The sequence below is a fragment of the Peromyscus eremicus genome, chromosome 3 (assembly GCF_949786415.1).
Source record: "Peromyscus eremicus chromosome 3, PerEre_H2_v1, whole genome shotgun sequence".
In the NCBI taxonomy this organism is placed as follows: Eukaryota; Metazoa; Chordata; class Mammalia; order Rodentia; family Cricetidae; genus Peromyscus; species Peromyscus eremicus.
The window spans coordinates 118,125,521-118,148,569 of NC_081418.1; the positions used below are offsets into that span (position 1 = coordinate 118,125,521).

At 39.9% G+C, this 23,049-nt stretch overlaps 1 protein-coding gene across 6 annotated transcripts in view; it reads left to right on the forward strand.

Moving 5' to 3' along the window:
- The window catches only part of LOC131906031 (contactin-4), a 350,158-nt gene that overhangs the window by 178,145 nt on the left and 148,964 nt on the right, over nt 1-23,049 (forward strand). For all 6 annotated transcript variants that reach the window (XM_059256813.1, XM_059256815.1, XM_059256814.1 and 3 more), the window contains exon 8: nt 5,593-5,743. In XM_059256813.1, coding sequence (XP_059112796.1) covers nt 5,593-5,743 — 151 coding nt within the window. The remainder of the gene's footprint in view (nt 1-5,592; nt 5,744-23,049) is intronic.

The following is a 23,049-nucleotide window of genomic DNA, read 5'->3' on the forward strand; positions in this document are numbered from 1 at the left end:
GCATCTAAAGCCAAGAGTCAGAGAGTAACAAATGAATGCATGCATACTGGTACTCAGCTCGCTTTCTGCAGTTTATACAGCCTTGCCTGGGGAATGGTCCCACCCACAATTAAGACTGGTCTTCCTATATCAGCTAAATATTCAGAGTAATCCCCTACAGGTAGACCCAGAGGTCCATCTCCCAAGTGATTCTAAATTTTGTCAAGATGACAATTAAACAACACTAGTGCTTTTTGTATAAGATGCATATTTTTTTCTTAGTCCACCAAATAACATTGAGACTGTAAATATGTTTTTCTGCTTTATAAAACCTCACCCACAGGATCATGAGTTTTTAGGGTCTTAGGAAACAAAGTCATGAGTGAATCAGATCAAAGGAAAACAGGATGTACATATTAGAGACCTTGGAAAAGATGCATCATGCTGAGGAGGAAAGAAGAAAATCATTGCTTTCCTGGAGAGTTGTGTTAAGTATCTCTTTGAGTATATCTTCCTAACCAGGGAGGCCAGATTTTAAACCCAGAAAGAAACACTCAGACTCCCACCCCATGCCTTAGCCAGCAAGCCAGGAAAAGCTTGAGGTTTGTGATCTGATAACACCATTAACTCCTCAATTAAAAAAAAAAAAAAGATTGGAATTAATGTGTTCGCTCTGGGTATTTTTATAGGACAGTGAGCTAATGGTTAAAATAATATGAAATCCTAAACTTCCAAAAGCACTAGCCTTAATAGTCTCTACTGGCAATGTTCCCAGTGATGCTTTTGCAGGCCAGCTGTGACAGAACAGGCTTGCAGAATCATCCTTTCCTCTTCAGTAATGCAGTAAAACATTGTACTCGTGGATTTCCCAAATGGTATTGCCACTGCCTATCCAGTTAAGGGATTATCATTTTATTATCGCTGTTGAGAAGTGACACTAACTCAGACACAGAGAGAACTTCTGTTTTCAAGGGTTCTAGTGACCACTTTAGATACCCTTGATATGTGACCAAGAGTCATTTAATTAATTAAATATAAATAGTTGTAAATTGCATAGATGAATTCCCACAGCTTTTCATAGATAATGTAAGTTTACTGTAATGCAGATCGTTGGTAAGTATTCAAAGTTGCACCTCCCACGTGGAAGAGGTCTGCTGCATGATACATCATAGCACTGAGGAATTGCTGCCATCTAGTAGCTCACGTGAGAAATACTGATCTCCAGGTACTGGCTTCAACGAATGAATGCCCGCGAGAATCCAGCAGCTGCTCCAGAATTATGGGGTTAATTTGACTGTTGGTTTTGTCATTCCAGAGCTTTTGGTGACCACTGAAATTTTACTTCCCTAGGCAGGGTTTAAGTGTGGGCAAAGATTGTGTTTTAATGCTGCCCTCCTGTGGCCCCTACCAATATCATCTTGTAGATGAAATTCTAAACAGTCACAGTAAATGAGAAACACAGAGCCAAATAGAGTTAAAGCCTAAGAGATTAGAGCAAGAGCCACGACTCCCTTTAGCTTACCACTCACTGCCATGGCTTTCCCTGAGAGAGAGACTTTCTTCCTGTGTGACTGTCTTTTTATTGTCTTTCTGTTCTGCCTTCTCATTGGCTCTAAACCCAACCACATGACTTCCTCATCACTGCCTGTCTATACAGACCTCCAGATCTCTATGGTTGGTACTGGGATTAAAGGTTCGGGTTGCTCGGCTGTGTACTTGACCACACAGAGACTCTGCCTGCCAGAGTGATCAGATTAAGGGCGTGTGCCTCCACTGCCAGACTTCTGCTAAATGGCTTGCTTTTAGCTCTGATCCCCAGACAACTTTATTTATTAACATACAAATAAAATCACATTTCAGCACAAATAAAATATCACCATATCATCTAGTAGAACCACCTTCTCTGTGAGTGCCAAATGGAGCAAAGGACCCATTTCCTTTTCTTCCAAGCCTGTGCTAGGCCAATATTTGGGTGAATCAGAGTAAATATAGGTTATCATTAGGAAAAACCCTCCATAAGCTAAACTGCGTCTCAAGTGCACAAGGTGGCCACCAAATAGTAGAACGTTAAGAAACCTATCGGGTATTCAAAATGTGATAGAGCTCTGATAGTCATGCCCTAGAAATCTCTAGAGCTTATGGTGACAACTGATACATTTGCAGGGCTAGATAACACCAGAAGCAAATGGAATAAACAACAAGAAAATATTTGATGTATAATTTTATTTTTATGAGTGAAAGATGTTCAAGTCAGTCTTATCTCTAAGCTATCCAAAAAGGTAATATGTCCGTAACTGAAATATTACGAATGCCTCTTAAACTAGGCATATTTTCTCTTTTCTATGTGTCTGATACCATGCAATTTCAAATTCTGTAAAAGCGATATATAGTTTTTTGACAAATACACCCATGTGTGGTGCACAGTTTGATTTATATAAACTCATTTTGAATGCAGAGGCAGAATTCCTCCTGAACAGATGAAAATATCTGCCTAGAGTGATAAATGCATGTGTGTAGAAAGATAGAGTTGTAAGAAGGGATTTTTTTATGAGAAAGGTTTGTAACATTCTTTCAAATTTTCCCTTTAAAAGATCTTCTAGAAGACTTGATTTTATTTTTGTTTTTCTGTCACTTTGGATGTTTACCTAATTTGAGAAGGAGTCTATTCTGCCAAAACACTTTGCTGTGACACAACATCGCTTATATGGGACTGCTAAATTGGAGGAGATATCAATATAGCATAAATGCTTTACATCAGTGATTCTCAACCTATGGGTTGTGACCCCTCTAGGGGTCAAATGACCCTTTCACAGGGTCACATGTCAGATATCCTGCATGTCAGATATTTACATTATGATTCATAACACAAACAAAATTACAGTTATAAAGTAGCAACAAAATAATTTTATGGTTGGGGATCACCATAACATGAAGAACTGTATTAAAGTTTCCCAGCATTAGGAAGGCTGAGAAACACAGCTTTACATGTTCATGAATTCACGATTAATGAGACTAGACCAACAGCCAGCTAGTGCAGGTCAATACAGCTAGCCAGTGGATGGAGATGATACCAAGCATTCTCAGTCACCTGCAGTCCTCTGATGCAGTTTTGGCCACACACTTCACTAGTGGGTAGTGCTCAGTCTCTCTGCAGTTTGAACTTACCTCTATAGCCTAGCAGTGTAATCACTTTCTTCCATCTAGCTACTTTTACACAATATACACAGAGAAAGAATTAGAGAGGAATTTTTAATTTTCTTTATATATTTTGATTTATATATCTTTGATATATGAATATTGAGTATAGCATACCTTTTTCATCATGCTATATATACTAATATCTTTGTTAGTATCTTACTACCTAAGTGGTTAGTGGGTCTGCCCTATCTGTTCCATTAGCCTTATTACTTTTGTGACATGACTTTGTAGACCATACTAGTAATATGCTATTCTCAGTACAATATTATATATGCAATGTTCTTATTATAAATAGTTAGACTTGCAGTCTGTTTGTCAATTGCATTTATCACTTCCAAGTTATTTTTTGAATTGGGGATTATTACAAATCCAAAGTACGCACACTGAGATATCAACAGCCTACTGATTCATGTAATTTCAGCTTCACACGTGGTACCAGCTCCCATGTATACATTGTAGCACCCCATTACACAGTAACCTCAATCATAGTTGTACCTAGCAGTTGTGAAAAGGATTTCTACTGCAGAAGCCCTTAATAAGAATCAATTTGTCTTCACTAAAGCTTGATTTGAATTTTTAAAATCATTAGTTATAACTAGGCCTTGGGGTGTAGTCCTATCATCCCCACTTTGGGGGAGACTGAGGCAGAAGGGTCACAAGTTTGAGGTATGCCTGGTGTAGAGTCAGTGCAAAGCCAGTCAGGTAAACTTCATAAGACCTTATCTAAAAAATTTTAAAAATTACAAGAGTTCTGTGAAAGCTGCATTGTGGTAGAATGCTGCCTAGTGTGCATGAAGCCCCAGGTTCAATTCCGTCCTTTGTTTAAAAAAAAAAAAAAAAAAAAAAAAAAAAAGGTGGTGGTGCATTCCTTTAATCCCAGCACTCAGAAGGTAGAGGCAGGCGGATCTTTGTGAGTCTGAGGCCAGCCTGGTCTACAGAGCGAGATCCAGGAAAGGCAAGCTACACAGAGAAACTCTGTCTCAGAAAAAAAAAAAAAAAGTTGCTAGCTACGGTTTGAGTATGTCTAAGAAATGGGCCTATAAGGGTTGGAGAGGTGGCTTAGCAGTTAAGAACACTTGCTGCTCTTAGGACTCAGGTTTGGTTCCCAGCACCGCCATGGGAGCTCATATAACCATCTGTAACTCCAGTTCCCGGGGATCTGATGCCCTCTTCCAGCCTTTGTGGATACTACATATATGTAGTGCATAGATATACATGCGGGCAAAACATGCATACATGTAAAAAGTAAATTGCTTTAAAAATAAGTGGGAGTATGCATACTCTAAGGCCTCATTTAAGTCATTTATAGTTATAGTCTGGATTTACATGTTGTCTTCAACATGATCTGAAAGCTTCAATTCTGTGAAGTTAAATTGCAAGGAGTCAGAGATTGTTAAATAAGGTATAAATTACGCAAGAAAATGAATCCATCTGGTCATTCAAGAATTCCTCCTCCTACAGTAACTAAATAAACTCAGAGGAAAACAGAAATCTCTCAGAAGGGCTTTATTTACTTTTTATTTATTTATCTATGCATTTGGATGAGGCTAAAGATGATGTGTTTTATTTCAGAGAAGCAGTAATTCTTTGATATTATTAATGTGTCAGCACAGCGTAACATATCAATGTGAGTGGATTGTTAAGAGCAATCGGAGTGAGTTTTCTAAATTTCTGCAGCGAATGCAGGTGATTTCTTCTAAATAGGACGAGCATTGTGTTGGGTACTGGTGACAGAAAGCTGAAAGAGCTTGATTTTAAGGAGAAACTAACAAAAGGCAACAATATAAGAATTCTCTAATGGATACAGAGTGGGGGGAGGGGAGAAGGGGAGGGAGGACAGAAACAAAGACAGAGATAGAGAGACAGAAAGACAGGGGGGGAGAGAGAGAGAGAGAGAGAGAGAGAGAGAGAGAGAGAGAGAGAGAGAGAGAGGTGGGTGGAGGGAGAGGAAGCGGGAGGGAGGATGCTATGCTGCAGAGCAGAAGCAGTAACTGTCAGAGAAAGGGCCCCTTTAGCATACATAATCAGGAAACTTGCCAAATGTGTTTTTGTGTTTTGTTTCTTTTCCTATTGCTTCTCTTAAATTTTTAAATTTTTATCCATTTGAAAGTGGAATAAATTTTTTAAGAGAATCCTCCGCAGGGGGGTAAGAATGTTTGGCATCTTGATCTTCAAGGAGGAGGCTACAAAATCCATCAAGTTACATCCATATAGCAGTTGCATTTTATCTTATATAAATCATGGATTAAATTTTAATAACCCATCCAAACATACAGTGCTGCCTGCTTTCCATCAGAAAAAAAAAATTAGCTTCCTCTCTCTGATGATCTATAGTGAGTGTATGTCACAGAAAGAGAAAGGCTAAGATATTTCTCCTTTCCATAATAATCCATTATTGTTTTCTATTGTTTTTAGCTGAAAGTCCAGATTTTTCAAGAACCCTTTTGAAAAGAGTGACACTTGTCAAAGTGGGAGGTGAAGTCGTCATTGAGTGTAAGCCAAAAGCATCTCCAAGACCTGTCTACACCTGGAGAAAGGGAAGAGAACTATTAAGAGAAAATGAAAGGTACTGTGTTGAAATATTCTTAATATTTGATTAACCTATAATAAATTGTCTGTCTGCCACAACTGGGAAATAGTCAAAACAGGAAACTGTATAAGTCAGGTGGTAACATTGACCTCTGTGCTCCTTCTTAATATCGGGGCTAAAGAAAGCCTTGCAAGCAGAGAAAGATGACATTAACTCCATGAGGACTCACAGAGCTGCCGGCACGTGGGCAGCTGAAAATATACTTTTAGCCTAAACTTTTTCTGGGTGTATTCACCCATCATAATTCCTTGGCCTAGTCAAATCAGTCTAGTTCCACACCATGACGGCTCTTCAAATATTTGGCAATATCGGTATGTGTCCTGATGTTATATAGGTGGCTGATATCCAACAATTCTGCTTGATTCATTATTCATTGTATCTCTTTAAGGGACCAGATCTGTACTAATATCTGAATCTCTTGCCTCTGCTTCCTATTACACATGAATTACATTTAGAAAGCATATTGTTTAAAGGATGTAAATTTGTATGGGTTACTTGGAGTTTGACATCAGATGGTACCAAGTGGCACATATCTCCAAGACCTTGTCTTGGCTGTCACCCCTGTAAAATATCCTCTACCATTTTCTGTAATGTATTCGATCTGTTGGAAAAGGGTAATTATGCATGAGCCTGTGTTTGTCACCCATAAGACAGGATTTACCAGCTGTATACATAATGATTTTAATTGATGTTAAAGGGCAAGTATTCATAGATCCAATAAGGAAGTGTTTAAAAATGTGTGTGTCTACCCTTTTACACCTGCACACCTTCAGATTTGCATATACAAATTAGATCACTACGCTGATGATGTTGTCCTTCTTAATAATTTTTATAAACACACTTGATACAGTTTCTAAGTGATATGTATCCACACACATATTAGCTTCATAATAGACATCTGTTTCTGATTCCTGATATATTAAGGAGGCAGCATAGAACACTGAATACTGGAATGGCATTCAAGTTTTAAGGCAAATCTGGAAATTGAAAGCAAATTATTTTTATTAGCATATATTAATTATGTATAATGGGTTTTATTATGACATTTGGGGCATATGTATGATTTATTTTAATCATATTCACTCTCTCTTGTCCTTTCCCACTGTGACAGGCTCCCTTTCTCTCCCCCACATAATCTCCCTTCTAGTTTCATGTCCTAATTTTTGCTTTTTTGGTGACTCAGTGAGTTCACTTAGGGTTGCTTATAGGAACCCAGGCAACTACCAGTGGCTACACCACTGAAGAAGAAATTGTCTCTCCTTCCTCCACCAACCACTACCAGCCTATACGTCCCAAAGGAGGAGGGCCTCACGACTCTCACTCCTTTCCATAAAAATAATGTCACCAGATCCAAGTATGGTACGAGATTTGTGCAAACAAAACAACTGTTGCAGTTCAAGAGGGCAACAGCCAGCCTTATCTTACCAAGAAGACAGCGTCCTACAACAGTCTACACTTTCAATTTTTCTGCCCCCTCTTCCTTTATGCTTTCTGAGCTTTAGAAGAGATGGTACAGATTACCCATTGAAATGTGAGCATTCAACAGTAACTTGTTCTCAGCACTTGCATCAGTATGAACCCCGTCAGAAACCACCACCTATGGCAAAAAGAAGCTTCTCTTTCCAAACTTTATGGTACCCCTAGTTCATGGGCATTAAAATAAATATTTAGAAGATGCTTTGATAGGCATATCATGTCTATTTAGCAATACACCAGTATTAGAAATCAGAATTTCTTACTGAACCATGAGGAACATTCCATTGTTCCTTAGTGTTTCTTAATATGTAGTGTGTGAGACCACATTTAATGACTACATATTTCTTTAAATATAATTGAAATACAATTAATATGTACCAAATACATTGCTTAGAACAAGGCTGCATTTTTTTTTCATTGAAAATCGATTTTTCTTCCATAGAATACATCTCAGGCACAGTTTTCTCTCCCTCCACTCCTCCTATCCCTCCCACCTCCACTCTCCTCCAGATCCACTCCCCCTCTGTTTCCTCTACACAAAGAACAGGTCTCCAATTGATGACAGCCAAATAGGAATAAACAAGATACAATCAGACAAGGTGAAAACCCTCATATCAAGGCTGGACAAGGCAACCCAGTAAGAGGAAAAGAGTCTCAAGAGCAGGCAAAAGAGTCAGAGATAACCTATTCCCACTGTTTAGGATGCTCACAAAAGTCCAAGCTGACAGCCATAACATATGCTCAAAGGACCTGATGCAGACCCATGCAGGCCCATGTTTGCCGTTTCAGTCTCTGTGAGCCTGTGTGTGCCTTGCTTAGTTGGTTAGGTAGGCCATGTTCTCCTGGTACCCTCCATCGCCTCTGGCTCCTATAGTCTGTCCTCTCCCTCTTCTGCCGGGTTCTCAGATCTCTGAGGGGAGGGACCAGATAGAAATAGATTCTCTCTCTGCTAACGTTTGGCTGTGGGTCTCTGCACCCACTACCATCAGCTACTGAAGGAAGCCTCTCTGATGACAAGGCACCATGAATATAACAGAATATCATTGGGAATCATTTTGTTCATTTTTTTTTCCAGGAGTGTTTGGTTTTACCCTAGGTCTATAGGATTTTCCAGTCTCTGGTTCTTGGCCATCCAGGCAGTATAGGGCATGGGCTTTCTCTTCTGGCATTGGCCTCAACTTAAACTAAGCATTGGTTGGCCACTTCCACAAGTTCCACACCATCATTGCACCAGCTCATCTTGTAAGCAGGACAAGTTACAGGAGGAGGGTTTTGTAGATGGACCGGTATCCAGGTTTCTCTTTTCATAGATAAGGCTGCATTGTTAAAGTTTAAATTTTGAGAAGATTTAAAGACATAACACTAAGAGAATTTTATATGGCGGCTAGGGAAGGCTCTTGCAGTAGGCCATAATTCCACTCCTAGCATTCATGTCTGGTGGCTGCAATACACCACACAGGTAGCATACATACACACACACACACACACACACAGAGAGAGAGAGAGAGAGAGAGAGAGAGAGAGAGAGAGAGAGAGAGAGAGAGAGAGAATAAAATCTGCATAAATAAAGTGCTTTATAAAAATGACATGGATTTAAAGATGCATCCAAAATCATGAATGAATGAAATTTGAGAAATGATTGAGGCCCAATCCAGAGAATAAGCTATGCTAGTACAAGAATCCATGGTGATCTAAAGCAGCAAAAGCAATGTCACATCCACACTGCACACCAGCAAGGGTCTGCTGGTGGCTCTGCTCTCCTACAAGGACTACCTCAGCACACCAGCTCTTTGCAGTGTTGCCACTGCAGATAGAAAGGGTCAGACCCATGGCCCCTTAGTGTTTCAGGCTGGAAATGAAGCAACTTTTGTGTTCACTAATGCTATGTTGGCCAAAGCAAGCCAAATGCCACCCTGAAGGAAAGTATGGTCTTGCTATGCACCTGGAAGAAAAGAGACAATATGCACACCTATTTATACATGGCATCCTAATATCTTGAACTATATTAATGATAGCTTAGTATTACTAAAGCTTAACCATTCCCACGTAACTGATCTAATTTTCTCTTTTATGCCAGTTTCCATAGGACAAATGAATCTGATTTCTTATTTCCACCACTTTCCTTACTATAAACTTTTTCCTATCTAAGTTCTGTTGGTTTCATTAAAAGACACCAAGCATGCTTCCACATTCCTTCAACATAAAAAGGATATTTAAGCTGAAGATACTCCCTGCTGTTACTTAGTTTGTGTTATTTATTACCTCCACCTCCAATGTCACCAGGCTGGTCCCAAAGCATCAATATTAGCACTTCATCTCCATATGGGTGCTATGTTCTCAAGGCTCTGCCTCTCTCTTTTCACTATTATTAGGTAGACTGGATTTGGTCATATAGATATGCTCAAAAGTAGCCAAGTGGAGTGTAAAGGGGAAAGTCAGGATACAACTGCCCCACAGCCACCTGGAAATGCAGATTGGGTGTCAGACCATTTCATCTTTCAGGAGAAAATAGGCATCCAGATTTTGTTGGAAATTCAGATTCTTAGGAACAAGCAACCACTTCTGTCTCAAATGTTGATATAACCACAAGGAGTACCATGAATCTGTAGAGCAAGTTGATTACATGAGCCATTGGCTTTGAACTCCAAGTAAGACATGTGCACTGTTGAACACTTTATACAATTGGAAGAGTGAGAAATCAAACAGACCTCACTATTGTTTCTTCATTGGCAAAATAAATGCTATTTTTCCTGATAGAGATGAACGTAATTAAGTGGACAAATGAGCAAAATCAATCATACATGCTATTTATGAATGAAAAATTATAATCCATATTTTAGGAGAAGATTGACATAGTGGGCCGATACAAAGGGTAATTAGTATTGAGCAATAATTTGTAACATACTGCCTTATTAGCCTTAATTCTCTGTTGAGACTAGACTCTTCAGAATCAAATAGTGAGTCTTTAACCTTTGAATACAAATTATTAATCCCTTAATTACAAAGCACTGGTGTAACTACATTGAGACAAAACTTCATTTTCTAACATTCTTTTTTATTAATGTTTTCTCGAAATTCTATGTTTTTGAAAGACTTAGCCATCAATTGCTACTTAATTCCAATTTCAACCACTTAACTGCGTAAATGAGTTTGCCATAAAAGCATAAAGGGAACATGAAGAAAACATTAGCTCTTTTATCTTATTAAGTATGGTGGTAGTGGCCATGTCAGTTCAGTGAATATAACCTTAAAATAATGGTTTAACATCGTATGTTAATTGTTTTAAAAATATAGTTCTAAAATTATTCTTTCCATTTCTGTTTGTTACAAATTTAAATGTATTAACATTGCTTTTACTTATATTAACCTAAACATCTAAATTAAAGACGAAGAAGTAAAACAATTGTATAGCTTTGCTGTAGGTTATGCCCTACATCCATATGTAAAAGGAATGTGTCTTATTTTCTTGTACTATTACCAAGCTATTGGTGTTAGCAATATTAGATGTTTAGAACAACCCCACTATTTCAGGCCTCAGGAGGGATCACTAGTCACTATGGAAGCTGTTCCAACCATTTGGATGAATTGAGCAATTAAACTTACTAACTGAATAAAGTTGATTATTTTGTTTACTTCTAGTTTTTAAACAGAAGGCCCTTGAGGCAAATAAGATTGGTTTTTATGCTGTAACAAAAACATCAATATGCAGAACTAACAGAATCATTAATAACTGAAAATCCTAGAATTCTAAGTACAATGATCACCATTGGGATGTACCCTTATGGTTACAATTCAGATAAGCTCATCTCAAACTAGGTTATGAGAGTGGATTTTCTGGTCACTTACTTGAGAACATCAGGTACAGACTGTGACTCTAAGCATGGCTAAGAAGATGCCGTCAGAACTCTGCCTTGTGTTCTTGTGTCTAATTGACACTTTTGCCTACCTTATTTCCATTCTCCAACAGACTCTTTTCAGCTGCTAGTGTGAGGGCCAGCAGCAGTCCCACATTTGATCACAGATGTTCCAGAACAGGTTATCCAGGCATCAGCTGAGCCAGGCATGGCCCAGGTTCTTCTCTAGGCAAGTTGCTCTCAATGATTATGGATTCCCTTTTCTGCTGATTTCCTAAATGTGGGTTGGGTGATTATCTTTGAAGGCATATGGAAAAATGTCCCCTCTGGCCACATAGACCAGTGGTTCTCAACCTTCTTTATGCTGCAACCCTTTAATACAGTTCCTCATGTTGTGGTGACCCCCAACCATGAAATTATTTTCATTTCTACTTCATAACTGTAGTTATGCTACTGCTATGAGTCATAATGTAAATAAGTATTTTTGGAGATACAGGTTTGTCAAAGGGGTTGAGAACCACTGACTTAAACTGAGAGTGGTGCACAGAGTTCACCAAATAAATCTAGCTTCTGTTTCAAGAATTAAGAATTCAGAGTGGGCGGCACCGTTGCTAAATGCCTCCCACTCCAATCCCCACAGATTCCATCTCTCATCGGGAAAAAGGATGCATGCAAGATTTAGTCCTTCATCATTTCCCAGGTGATGGAGATGTAACTAGATGGAAAATTATAATCCCTGCAGCATCCACTCATTTTTTATTGTACTTAGCTTTTCACCTTTGCACCTTTCCTGGAACTTGCTTTGTAGACCAGGCTGGCCTCGAACTCACAGAGATCCACCTGCCTCTGTCTCCCGAGTGCTGAGATTAAAGGCGTGCGCCACCACTGCCTGGCCAGCTTTGATTGTACTTTATAAAGCTATATTAACAAATCTACTTCCTCTTTCCTGTCTCCCCTGTCTCTTTATGTACTTACCAGAAATCTAGTCTCATTGCCTTTTCTAGATCTTCTTCAAGCTCAGATATCCCATTTCTTTCTGACGTTCTTCATATATTTTTTGCCAGACCCCTACCCCGTACTATAATGGTCATTTCTTTGAATGTCTTCTTGAAAGCACATCACCCTGAACTAAAGGCAGCATTCATGAGGAATGCTTTATTCATCAACACAGAGAAGGATGGTCATTATTGTTGTCTGGTAGCCTCTCTAAGAAAGAAAAATTTTTTCTTTAGTTAACTTAGATTAGCAAAACAGGAGAATACATAATTCATCTGAGAAAATTGCTTCATGCAAATAGTTACTTTAAAAAAAAATTATCCTAGAGTTTAAAGGGAAAGCATAGATGCCTGAAAAATTCACTTAGAGGAATTAGTTCAGTTCCTACTGAAGCCAAAAAAAAATTAATGAAATGTTATTCTAGTTAATACTGTGTAAAGACTTCTTACTCTTGATCACATTTGAGCCTTCTACTTCTGCCTCTACTTCTCAAAGACATGAAGACAACGCATTTTGTCAAGCTAAAAGATAGTAACTAGATACAGATAGGCCATTGAATAGTTTAGAAAAGATTGTTAAAACTATAGCCTGAATATCACAGGCCTGGTTCAGGACAGCAGCATGGCCATTCTGCCTAAAGCTGCCCAACTCCATTCTCACTCAGTGAAGAAGGCACTCCTTGGGCATTTGCTACTTTTTAGGCCTACTGCTTGGCACTGAAAATAGAGGGGAAAAATACATAAACCCAGTAGTCAAGGTGCTCACAGTGTACTACCAGGGTCCAGGATCAAGATTACATGAGTTTTCAGTCATGCTGAGGGATATGTTATAAAGGTGATATATTGAGAAGAAATATTGAAAAGTGTAGGACAGCAATAGATTGTAAAGACTTTGTGTTTTATATCTGGGGGCTTACACTTGGCCCTGAAGACCCTGGATAGAACTGAAGGATTTTATGTAGAGTCGCGCACAGCTGTGTGCATGCTACAGAAAGATTGTTTCGTGTGCAGCCAGCAGCAAGAAGAGTGAAACAAGATTGGGATTTAGGGAGGGCAAGTGTAGGCAACAGTCTAGGATGGAAACTGTGAATGGCTGAGTGGTATCAATGTGTTCAGAATAAAGAGGGGAGACTGATGTATGGGCTAGAATTTAAGGCCCTTAATAACATACTAAGCAGAAGGATTGAGAGAGCAAGAGGAAAATCAAAACATGACCCCAAGGATCCCTACTTAAACAGCTGATGAGTGATAATGTCACTTGAAACAAAAGTGAGTATTTTTAAAAAAGATGTTTGGGACCTGGAGAGATGACTCAGCAGTTAGAAGCACTTGTTTCTTGGGCAGAGAACCCAGAATCAGTTGCCACATGGTAGCTTATAACCATCCATAACTCATGTTACAGGGGATCGGATGCTCTCTTCTAAACCTCTACGGGCACTAGGTTCACACATGGTATACATATATACATGTAGGCAAAACATTCAGATTAAAAAAATTAAAATAGATAAATCTTTTTAAAAAGAAGTTTGAAGGAGAGAAACAAAGAGTGATTAATATTTGTGAATCTATGTATCTGTCTGTGTCTGTGTTTGTGTGTCTGTGGTGTGTGTGTGTGTGTGTGTGTGTGTGTGTGTGTGTGTGTGTGTGTGTGTGTGTTGGGGATATATGTTTGGTTTAAGCAATACAAATTTAGTACAAGACTATTAAAAGTATCGAAATTCTGAAACGGGTCTTACTAGAGTAAACTAAAGGCTTCAACCAGATTGTATTCCTTTTGAGATTTTAGGGGAGAATCTAATTTTGGCTTCTGCAGGACTCCTCTAATCCATAATTTGTGGCCCCTTTCCTCTGTCTTCCAAGTTAGCACAGGTGAACTCTCCTTGTATCTGCCTGACCTCCTCTTCTTCCATCCTATTTTATTTTGATGGGCAATTGTGTCTGCATTGAGTCTTTTTTATATAGTTTATTCCAATCTGTCAGACTTTCACCTAGACCCTACCCAGTACTCAATGGCTGCTTCATAGCCATTTCTTAGTAGGAAGTTAGAAACACCAGTCTAAGCTGAAGGGTGAGAACAGAGAACTACCCATTCCCGGTAGATAAGAAGCCCTGGAGAGAAATTCATCTGCAATGGTGTTCAGGTCGGAGCATCCAGTGGGTCAAAGGATGGAATCCTTAGGAACCACTACTTCCACAGAAGAGAGAGAAGCCAGGCTGGCTAGGAGGGCAAGGAGGAGACTGAAAGAGATGAAATCATAATTAGAAGAACGTAACAGACACAAGCCAAGGCAATAGAAAGACGTAAGAAAGAGCAAGTGGCTTCTAATGAGAAGAGGTCTGACAAAATTACTTAAAGATATTTCTGATTTCACAGCCTAACATCACCTTGGACAGAACATGTTTGTGTTGCTGTGGGCCAGTTTTAAAGACAATTAAAACCACACTACACATTCAGAGTTTTCACTCTATCTTCTTGGAATGAAACACATATTTAGATTTGCCTGCCCTGCACAGTGTAACCCGATCAAGGCTAGCAATCTGTTAAAACACTCAGCCCAAACAGGAATGAAATCATGTTCGTGTGTCTTTTTAGAGACACTGACATCTGCCTCCAAGGTGAAATCGGATCATGGCCTCAATTTGCCTGTCTTCCCAACGGCATTGAAAAGAGTTGAAATTCATGTAAAACATGGAAGGGAATCCCAGCACAGGGCTGTGAAACTCTATGTTGTAGGCAAGGTGTGAAACCCAGGGCTGAAGATGCCAAGCTTGATGGCAGGTATTTGCCCAGAAGGTCCATTGAGTCCTAGTGTGGGAAGGAAAGCTTATTGCTTGAGGCATTCTGTTTCTCGTCTGGAGGCAGAATGTCTATATATGTGCTCCTAATGAGAAACCTGCCCTCAGGATATCTCGTACAGTTGCTGTAGAGCTATACTGTTCTGTTATTAGGGATTCTGCCCTAGGGAACAATTATGTTATTGCAATAATTAGAGGCAGTTCATCTCCATAATAATGGAAATCCTGCCTGGGAGGCAAAACAACATTAAAGCAACAGCAAGCACCATGGTTCTTCTTGGAATCTGTTGCCCTGCTTATTGGCGGTACTATATCACTTTAATTTTGCATGCACAATTGTGGAAATAAACCTTGTCCTGCTTCTCCAAATTTAATTCTGGAATTTTCACCCATTACCTCAGCTTGTTCATAGTCTTAAGCACCTCTGGAGTACCGTTATGAAGGGCAGAGAGAGATTTCTTTTAAACGTTTCTTATTTGTTCACTGTGCCGTCCTTTGGAAGACTCGGTGAACTTACGCCCAGCCACAGCCTTTTCTACCTAAAAGTAGTACGTCATGTAATATTATGGTCAGGGGTGAATGTACTGGCCACACTAAGACAGTAACCACCTGAGACTGGCCTGACCCCTGTTTGACTCAAGCTGCAGAGTATTGGTTAGATCTCAAACATATATATGGAACTCATTCGGGAAACTGTAAAATCAGGCCCTCAATCTAAAAGCAATGTTTGCTTTTTTTTTTTTAAATACCTTTTGCAGTGTTTCCTATATAAATATTCTCTTTGCTAGCCAGTGCCCCGCCCCTTTCCTCATTTTAAATCCTTATATTAATTAACTTTCCAGCTGGTAAACCTCTTAGCTGATTCCCTTGGGACCAGCCCTCACCCAGGTTTTTCTAAATACTGAAGCTCCCCACATCATGCCTCTGATTAATTCATTTTAATAAATGCCTGTCACGTCTCTCATTTCTCCTCTGTATAACAAATATTTGATGTGATAGACATAATGTCACTGAAATCAGGGTTCTGTGGATGACATAAAAAGAGAGACTAAAAAATTTCTACAGTCATTTAAAGGGCAAAGACTACTCATCCTATTTTCTTAGAAACTTTGTTTACAGATATTGTGAACTGGTATTCATTTCTCCCAACAGGCTGCAAGGGCTGAAAAGAGAGATGTTCTTTGTATTAGAGCACACAGGTAACCCTTGCACTGTGCCTAGAATGCAGTAGATACTCAGTATTTTCATACGTAATGAATAAACCAGCTGCTGCAGTTGGAATGTGGTGTATCTCCCACAGGCTCAGGTGTTTAAATACTTGGCTACCAGCTGAAGGGGCTGTTCTGGGGGGTTGTAGAATCTCTCCACTTGGGGCTTAGAAGGATGGAAGTGGGTTAGTTGGAGAGGTGACGCTCTAGCCCTGCTTTCTGGCCTGAGCTCTGTGGTTCTTGAATCACTAAGATGTGTGGAGCCCCACCCTCATGTTAACCACAGAATATGAATCCTGCTGTGTCTTCCCTGCCTCGATGGACTGAAACCACAGGCCAAGATAAACTGTTCCTCCCTTAGGTTGTTCCTGTCAGGTGATGCATCGCAGCAATCAGAATGGAACTAATAAAACAGCCACACAAATGCTTTGGAAGGGATTGGTGAAGGTGGTGGTGGTCTGTTTACATACAAGGAGCAGTGTTCAAAAGCATGTTTTATCTGAAAGGAACATGGAATATTTTAACTGGAGATAAGGCTGAGGTAGTTCTGAAAACTGGTAGGGAAAAAAAAATCACAATGTGGCAAACTGAGGAGCTTGCATTTCACTGAGGACCAGTCAGTTCAGGAGGATGCTGGTATGTATGCGTCTCCACACTTCCTTTAAGGTGCATCCTATCTGTAGTCATTTGAATTTGGCAGCTGTAGTCAAGAGTGTCTGCAGTGACTCACTGCACATCCAACCAGGAAATCACCGGGCTTCCCAAGGGCCGAATTTCTCCACCTTGACAGCAAAGCTCCAGATACGCTTCCCAAGTATAGGCCTGAACATTAGTACCTGTTGACTGCACCAGCACTCACAGAGGTATACCAAGTCTCAGGCTGAGGGGATGGCTCAGCTGCTAAGGATGCTTGTTATGCAATGTACTGAGTTTATGTGATCTCCAGCACTCACATAAAAAGCTGGCCTTGGCCACACAAATGCTTGCCACCCAGGGCCTGTTGTGAGCAGAGATAGAAGGATTACTGTGACTTACAGGCCACCAGTCTAGCTCTAGGTTCAGTGAAGGACCCTATCTCAAAAGAACAAGGCAAAGAGTAATAGAGCATATCATCTGCTACCCTCCTCTGGCTCTCTACCTGTGTGTAACATGAACACCCACATATACATACATATATGTCACACATGTAACACACACATATACATGTGCATGTATGGGTGCACGCATGCACTATATTTATGTGAACACATGTGTGTCCAAATCCTAATTTTTCACAAATTCTGAGATGGACCCAAAAGACTGTGTGCATTTTGTGTTTCCTAGGTGATTCTAATATGTATCTAGATATTACAGCCTGGATATCAGTGGCCCCCATGTCTTAGGGTACCTCGTGTTTTGTAAGTCTCTAGACCAGCGGTTCTCAACCTGTAGGTCATGACCCCTTTGGGGGTCACATATAAGATGTTCTGCATATCAGATATTTACATCATGATTCATAACAGGAGAAAAATTACAGTTATAAAATAGCAGCAAAAATAATTCTGTGGTTGGGAGTCACCACAACATGAGGAACTGTATTAAAGGGTCGTAGCCTTGGGATGGTTAACTAGACCAGTTAACAGGTACAGTCAGTCACTGGTCTAGACCGTCTCTCTCAATCACTCACTCTTACTGGTGTCGCCTCTGTCACTTTGGACTACTTTTGTTTCTTCAAATAGCCTTTGCACATGATATGTCTTCCTCAGATGCCCTTTCCCAGGCAGAAACTGCAGGACACAAGCTGGATCCAGCCCTCTGCTTATGTTTGTGTAGTCTGAAAGCTCTAAAATGAATCTGAAGAAAAACAACATTTCGTAACACACAAAAGTAGCATTGATGTCAAACTTCAGTGTCTACATATGAATCTTTATCAAAGGCAACTGTACTCATTCATTGCTTAACCATCCATGGCTGCTTTCACCCCAGAAGGACAAAGTTGACTAATTACAGTGGAAAGTCAGCTCCCAAAGCCTAAGACAATGTCTGGTTCTTCACGGGAGAAAGTTTCCCAAACCCTCTTCTGACAGACACAGCACAGTAAAGCATCCTCATAGCTACATGCCCTTCCCCCTGGCTGGGTTGCTTTTTATTTTGACTTTATTTGGGTTTCCTGTGCTTACACTTTTGATTAAATTGTCACTTCCATTGGGCCCATCTAATGCAAAGTGAAGGGGAAGGAAATTTGGTCGGAGGCCTGAATTATTTCCCTTGGCTCTCTAGAGCAAGAGCGCCTGACTTTTGCCAAGGAAGCTTCTTTGGAAAGACGTGAACCCCTTGGAGAAATTACATCAAGGATGGGGGCTTTAAACATGAAGGCACAGGAGGCAAAGAATGGCAGAGCAGCAAGGAAAACAGAAACCTGGCAGTGTTCCCCACATCTCTGACCAGTTCCACCCTGCAGGAAAGCAAAGACAAGCTAGAAACCCATCCCTGGCTAGGGGGCCATAGTTCACACCAGCTGTTTTACATAGTGGCTCTCTTTTAATTTTATGTTCATAGAATGTATAAAAGATCTAGTTCAGGAGAAAAAAGACAGAAATCGTGAGCCTTGCTTCCTAGGGCTTCATAAAATGTTGTTACTGCAACAATATATGCACCCATGAAGCAATTTAAAAGCCACCAACAAAGCACAAATTAACATAATAGAGTCCAAACATCTCAAACAGCCGTGCTTAGGGAACATTCAGAGAAGACACCATCCCAGGCAGGCAGGATCTGCCAATAGTAGCTCCCAACAGAATATGAGTTTGAGCTGCTGTCAAAGCAAGTCATCCTTATAAAGAAGCAGACAGGGAAGAGGGTGTGTGTGTGTGTGTGTGTGCATGTTGGCATTCACACACATGCAGTATACATTAGCAAGTCACATACATATGAGAAATTCAGGTAGGGGTAGACTCAGTAAGTACAGAGTTTAGATGAAGAAATAGAATCATCCTCAATAAGAAGATGCCATGCGTTTCCTAAGAGATTATTGACATTATGAAATAATGTGAATGGATATAAAATAATAGTGACAGAAGCTCTGTGCGTCAGCTTGGCTGTAGGAAGCCCTGGGGAACCTCCAGCCATTAAGCTGAAATGAGACTTTGATCGCCCTCTGCCGCTGTTGCATTCATGAATAAATCTCAGGCATTAGGAACCTTGGGGATTTAGGGAACTTTTTTCTTTGGCTCTAGTCATGTATTTCTTGGTTGTCTTGTGGCCATCATTTAAATCTCAATAAAAAAAAAATGAACATTTTCAACCTTCCTCCCCAATTTGTTATTACATTTTTTAAGAAAGATCTTTACTCTGTCCTCTGCCAAATACTTTCTGAGATTTCTTGGAATCTTCATAAACATGTTATAAGGTCAGTGCTGTTGTTAGGTCTAACCAGGACCTGACAGGGGCATTCACCTAATGGAAGCTTGCACAGCTTGTCAGTGTTAGATCTGAGAATTAAATCCACGTCTCACATATTCCAGCGTCCATGATTTCACCCATTTTGCTGGAAGATGAAATAATTATACATGTTTCTCTGTACTGTACAAAGGATCTGGGATCTGGTCATAAGGCAAAAAATTCAATAGTAAAACTAAAGCATTTTATTATCTCCCTTTTAAAACAGTGGGAAATTGATGGTGCTTTTAATATCAATGGTATGAGTGGCCACAGCAGCCTTGACTCTTAATCACTTCAATTTTTCAGTAATAAATTGGCAGCCTTTGTATCCATAATTTTATAGTTGCAGGGGTGAGCAGTAATGGTCTGATTTCAAGGCTGGGTCAGAACCAGCTAAACCCCTTGGAGAAGAGGTAAATGAAATCCTTGAATTATCTCGGCAGTACCTTTGTTCAGACGAAATAGCTTGGTATCATCAAATGGGTTTAAGTGATCATGAAAATATCCAAACCAAAATGGCATGTAATTAAGAGCAATTAGAACTGATGTGATGTGACTGGGTTTTAAAACCAGACGGGCCGTGTCTTGTGCCTATTCAGTAGAAGCAAGGCCATAATTTGAGTTCCTCCTGACTTTGTCATCTCCAGAAAGAAAATCTGTTAGATGGCTTAGATGCATTGATGTCATGTAAATATTGAAGATCTGAGGTCATACACTATTTTGGGCCCTGATTTTTCTGTTGTTTAGTTTCTCCCTCATATTTCAATAACAGATATGCCATGGTTAATTATGATCCTACTAGTAAATATCCATCATGGTGTTTCTAAGTCCCCTTTGCCAAATGAACTAATTAGAGAGCAACACTTGGCTCTCTATATAATTACAGCATATGGTACCTAGAGGGTACATATAGCAGAATTAGGTTGCCTGATGAGAAATCCAGGTGGTGGCTAAAAGACTCTATTAAACAGAGTTATAGAACGTGTGTGTGTGTGTGTGTGTGTGTGTGTGTGTGTGTGTGTATGAACATACACAATCCCTCCTATTGCTCTCTGAAGCATAAGAAATATTTTGTAATCCAACTTCCTCAACACATGAAATAACATAATTGTATCATAGAATGAAACTTTTAAATTTTAAAAGAAAACAAACAAATGAAAATATTAGTATAAGTTATTTAACTTTTCATGCCTTTTGTCATGTATAGTAACTCAGGAAGGTTATAATAGCTCTGTGAGAGAATTAATTAATGAGACATAATAGTCTCTTTAAGCTAGATTACTTATGCAAACTGCTATGTATATGTCAATAATGGGCCTGATCCTTAAACCAAAAAAAAAAAAAAAAAAAAAAGATTTCATCATATCTGAAAACACAAACTGGTTTGGAAATATGGTGGTTATTTTTTGGGGGGTCTGTTGGGTTTGAAAGTCTGATTATCTATTAGTAAGTCAGGGTCTGCTCACCTGGGCTCACAAGAGCTGACTCTGCATCTTTCTTCCCAGCCTCATGTTCAGTGATATCAGTCATTCTAGTAACTTGAAGTTGGACCCAGTGGTGTTATTTACACCATGGGAATTGGCATACTTCAGAGGCACTTTTCCACAAACAGGAAATTGCTAAGCAATTACAAATGTCCCACTGCTCATGGAGAATACTTGGCTCAAGGTTGGCAATGCCAGACTAAAAAGAACAGGATCAGAAATATGGCTTTCCAAATCCCCCTTGAAGTGTTGGTAGCGAATGAGGTTCATTGACTGAAAATGCTACAAAAAAAGTTCTAGACAGACTTATTTGAAATAGGAAGTGTGTGACAGAAAAATAGAAACAGATTTTCTGGAAACCTAAGAAGAGAACAGGGACATGAGAGTGCTGTGAAATTCTGAGAAAAGATAATAAATAAATAGTGAACCGTGATGTCAGCATCCCCATATGGTCATTAAAAACTGACTCTGTGTGTGTGTGTGTGTGTGTGTGTGTGTGTGTGTGTGTGTGTGTGAGAGAGAGAGAGAGAGAGAGAGAGAGAGAGAGAGAGAGAGAGAGAGAGAGAGATGATAACAAAGCTAAAATTAACCTTGAAATAAAGACTTAACGAGGGCAAAGCTACAGTGGTTAAATATTAAGCAGCTGGAACCAGGGTCTGTTTTGTTTTTTAAGAGATAAATCAGACATAGTGGAGGGAACTGAGGTGTTTAAGGAAAATATTGTATGATAATAGAGTATGTGAGGTTGCAGAGATGGTAAGACTGAGCTCAGAGACATTGTTTTCCTTAGGTTTCCACTACTGTATCAAGATACCCGAGGTGGGCCTGGGGAAATGGCGTGGGAGTTAGAGTGCTTGCTGCTTTGGCAGAAACCCAGCATTTGATACCTAGGACCCCATCAGGCAGCTCACAACTACCTATAACTTCAGCTCCAGGGAATTTGACAGCCGTTTTTGATCTCCACAGGCATTTGTATGTGTGTTCGCATACATGTACACAGATACACACACACACACACACACAAATGTAATATCCTTTTCAAAATCTTTTAAAAACCCTAATATCTGACATAATCAAGTTTAAAAAAAAGAGAGAGGTTCATTTTAGCTTTTTTAGAGGTTCCAACTATCTCACAGACCTGGGGCAGAGCCCCATACCTCATTGGAGAGCCGAGGATCGAGGAAGCTGCTCACAACATGGTAGTCAGGAAACAAAAGGGAAAAAATATGAGTCAGGACCCTGGTATCTAACCTCTAACTTCCTTACACTCAGCTCCATCATCTAAAGATTCCTCTTCCTCCCACCAATACTGTAGGCTGGTGGCCATGGCTTCAACACATGGGCCTTCAGAGGACTATTGAACAAGTTTAGTGTGAGAGAGGGCAGCGAGGAATTTCATGTAATGTAACCTTGACAGAGAGAGAGAGAGAGAGAGAGAGAGAGAGAGAGAGAGAGAGAGAGAGAGAGAGAGAGAGAGAGGGAGGGAGGGAGGGAGATTTTGAAAGTCTAGCTGTAGCTAGAGTTTTCCTGCCTTGCCCACAGTCAGGACAAATCTTTGTCACCCGCCAGTCCCACAGCTGCTCAGACCCAACCAAGTAAGCACAGAGACTTATATTGGTTACAAACTCTATGGCCGTGGCAGGCTTCTTGCTAACTGTTCTTACAGCTTAAATTAATCCATTTCTATTAGTCTGTACCTTGCCACATGGCTCGTGGCTTACCGGCATCTTCACATGCGGCTTGTCATGGTGGTGGCTGGCAGTGTCTCCTCCACCCAGCTTCCTGTTCTCTCAATTCTCCTCTCTGTTAGTCCCGCCTATACTTCCTGCCTGGCCACTGGCCAATCAGTGATTTATTTATTGACTAATCAGCAACACATTTGACATACAGACCATCCCACAGCATCTAGCCATGTAAATGAGTGAGTGCTTGAGAAAGTGAAGAGTGAACCATCTAGACTGTTTCTGTGATCAGTATTATTATAGAAACAAGACTGAACTCTTTATGTTTTCAATCCACATCCACTTTCCCAAATATTGATTTGATCTT